The sequence below is a fragment of the Dromiciops gliroides genome, chromosome 3 (genome assembly GCF_019393635.1).
Source record: "Dromiciops gliroides isolate mDroGli1 chromosome 3, mDroGli1.pri, whole genome shotgun sequence".
NCBI lineage: Eukaryota > Metazoa > Chordata > Mammalia > Microbiotheria > Microbiotheriidae > Dromiciops > Dromiciops gliroides.
In genome coordinates, this window is record NC_057863.1 from 584,688,881 (window position 1) to 584,691,334 (window position 2,454).

At 40.4% G+C, this 2,454-nt stretch overlaps 1 protein-coding gene across 1 annotated transcript; it reads right to left on the reverse strand.

The window, feature by feature from the left end:
• Window positions 1-1,071: 1,071 nt before the first annotated feature.
• On the reverse strand, window positions 1,072-2,043 carry LOC122748084 (putative olfactory receptor 52P1). Its single transcript, XM_043993807.1, has one exon. The coding sequence runs from the start codon at window positions 2,041-2,043 to the stop codon at window positions 1,072-1,074; it is 972 nt and encodes a 323-aa protein (XP_043849742.1).
• Window positions 2,044-2,454: the final 411 nt, after the last annotated feature.

Below are 2,454 nucleotides of genomic sequence, written 5' to 3' on the forward strand. Positions count from 1 at the left end.
TTTACCTCTGATTTTATTGGAGATGTTTCCACTTTTCCCATTACATATAATGCTACCACCTGGTTTTATGTAGATGCTATTTGTCTTATTAAAGAATGGTTCATTTATGCTTTTATTTTTTAAAAATTTTAATAGGAAATTGTATTTGGAAAAAAACACCTTTTCTGCATTTATTAACATCACATTGAGATCTTAATGTTTTTGTCATGAAACTTTGGCTGTGTACCAAAAGTTTTGAAATGTTTATAATAATTACAGCTAGCATTTATACCATGCTTTAAGGTTTGTAAAGTGCTTTATACATGAAAATTCATTTGATCTTCACAACAATTCTATGAAGTAGACACAATTATTACCTATATTTTATACATGAGGACACTGAGGCAGACATTTGTTAAATGGCATATCCAGGGTCACATAGCTAGTAAAAATCTGAGGTAGGATTTAAATTCAGATCCTTTTGATTCCAAGTCTTCATTCTCTGCACCACCTAGCTGCCAATATTGTCTCATTTTTATAACTTTCTTTAATGAAATTATCTATTATTTCTATGCCTGGTCTTTCACCTACTAATACTTTAATATAAAATTATTTATGCTCCATTTAAGTTTGGATCCTTTCCTGATCTTTCATTGATTATTATTGTTATTGCATTATGTTCAGTAAATGGTATGTTTAATATTTCTTCTTTTATACTTTTATTTATAAAGTTTTTTATGGTCATGTATGAGCAGCTATGTTGTGGAGGGAATAGAGCACTGGGCTTGGAATCAGCAAGACTAATCTTCATGAGTTCAAATCTTGTCTCAGACCACAAGCTGTGTGACCCTGTGCACTACTACCAATTTAGATGAGATGCTGGTTAGAATTCATCCTATTTTACAAAGACAGCAGAAGACAGATTGAGCCAATCTAGATTATGAACCAATTACAACATTGATCTTTTAGGAGCCTGTATAGTTTCCATTTCAGAGGGAGACTTATTTCTATAGAATTAGCTGATTAAGATTGTTTTGAACCTATATATAATGTGGCAAACACATCAGGTTAAGTGTCAAAAACCCATCTTGGTTATTCACTCCCATCTTTGTATCCTGGGTTAATGGCCAGAGTATCCCTCCTGCACAGACACTTTATCATTTTGTACCTTATCTCCTTCATCTTAATTCCATAGATAACAGGGTTGAACAAAGAGGGCATGAGTAGGTACAGATTAGCGAGCAGGATGTGTGCATGAGGAGGGATAATGGGTCCTATGCGGTGGGTGATGGATGAAAAAAGTGCGGGCACATAGGTGATGAGGATTACGAAGAAGTGGGCTGAGCAGGTATTGAGTGCTTTTAGAATGGCATCTCGTGATGAGAGGCGCAACACAGCATGTAGGATTAGTACATAGGAGATTCCAATAAGCAGAAGGTCAAACCCTATCACCAGGAGAATTACAAACAATCCATAGACACGGTTGACCTTGGTGTGAGCACAAGCCATCTTCACAACAGCCATGTGGTCACAGTAGGTATGAGGAATAACTGTCCTGCAGAAGGTCAGCCTCTGGAGCAGTAATGGCATCGGTAAGATGAGGATCACTCCTTTGGCAAGGGCTACCAGTGACAGCTGCCCCACCACAGTGTGGTTCAGGATGGTACTATAACGGAGTGGCTCACAAACTGCCACATAGCGATCAAAGGCCATTGCCACAAGGAGTGCTGAACGCACTACAGATGCACAATGGATGAAGAACATCTGAACAAGACATTCTTTGGTGCTTATCTCATGGGCATCAAACCAGAAGAGCCAGAGGAGCCTGGGAAGCACAGCCAAGGTAGATGCCAAGTCAGAGACCATCAGCAGGGCCAGAAGGAAGTACATGGGTGCTTGAAGGGAGGGCTCTGTTGCTACAAGAAAAAGAATGCCACCATTGCCCATGATGATGGCAACAAACATGGTTGAGAAGGGGATGGAGAGCCATAAATTCTGGGCCTCTAGGCCAGGGATGCCCAATAATGTGAAGGTCGTAGCACCAGAATGGTTGGAGATCAGCATGCTAGGATGGGATAGTAAGTATTAGTGGTACTGAAATCACCTCTGTGTAGAGACATAGAAGGCTGCTGTTTTAGGTCTATTGCTGAAGTGGGATAGAGAAGAAGGAGGAACTATGGACCCTGTTTCCTAGGGTACCCTGGTCTTTTGGAGGAGATATGACACCAAACTCAGGGACATTTAACTGTGATGGAGGAGATGTTATCTTCTTGTAGAGCCCCTAGTTTGATGAGGGAAATATGATTTTAATGAACTCACACCAGGGATTCCCTGCTATGTAGGGAGGGAAATGGCCCAAAGCTCCAGGAAGTCCCCAGTGTGAGTATGGTGACAGAGTTCTTTCTGCTGAGTCCTTGTACTGCGGGGTGACTCGTATGACTCATACTATACTGAATGTAATTAGGTAGCCATGGC

Excerpts from the sequence above, each read along its gene's own strand:
- LOC122748084 (XM_043993807.1), bottom strand. The coding sequence starts at position 2,043 with ATGCTGATCTCCAACCATTCTGGTGCTACGACCTTCACATTATTGGGC.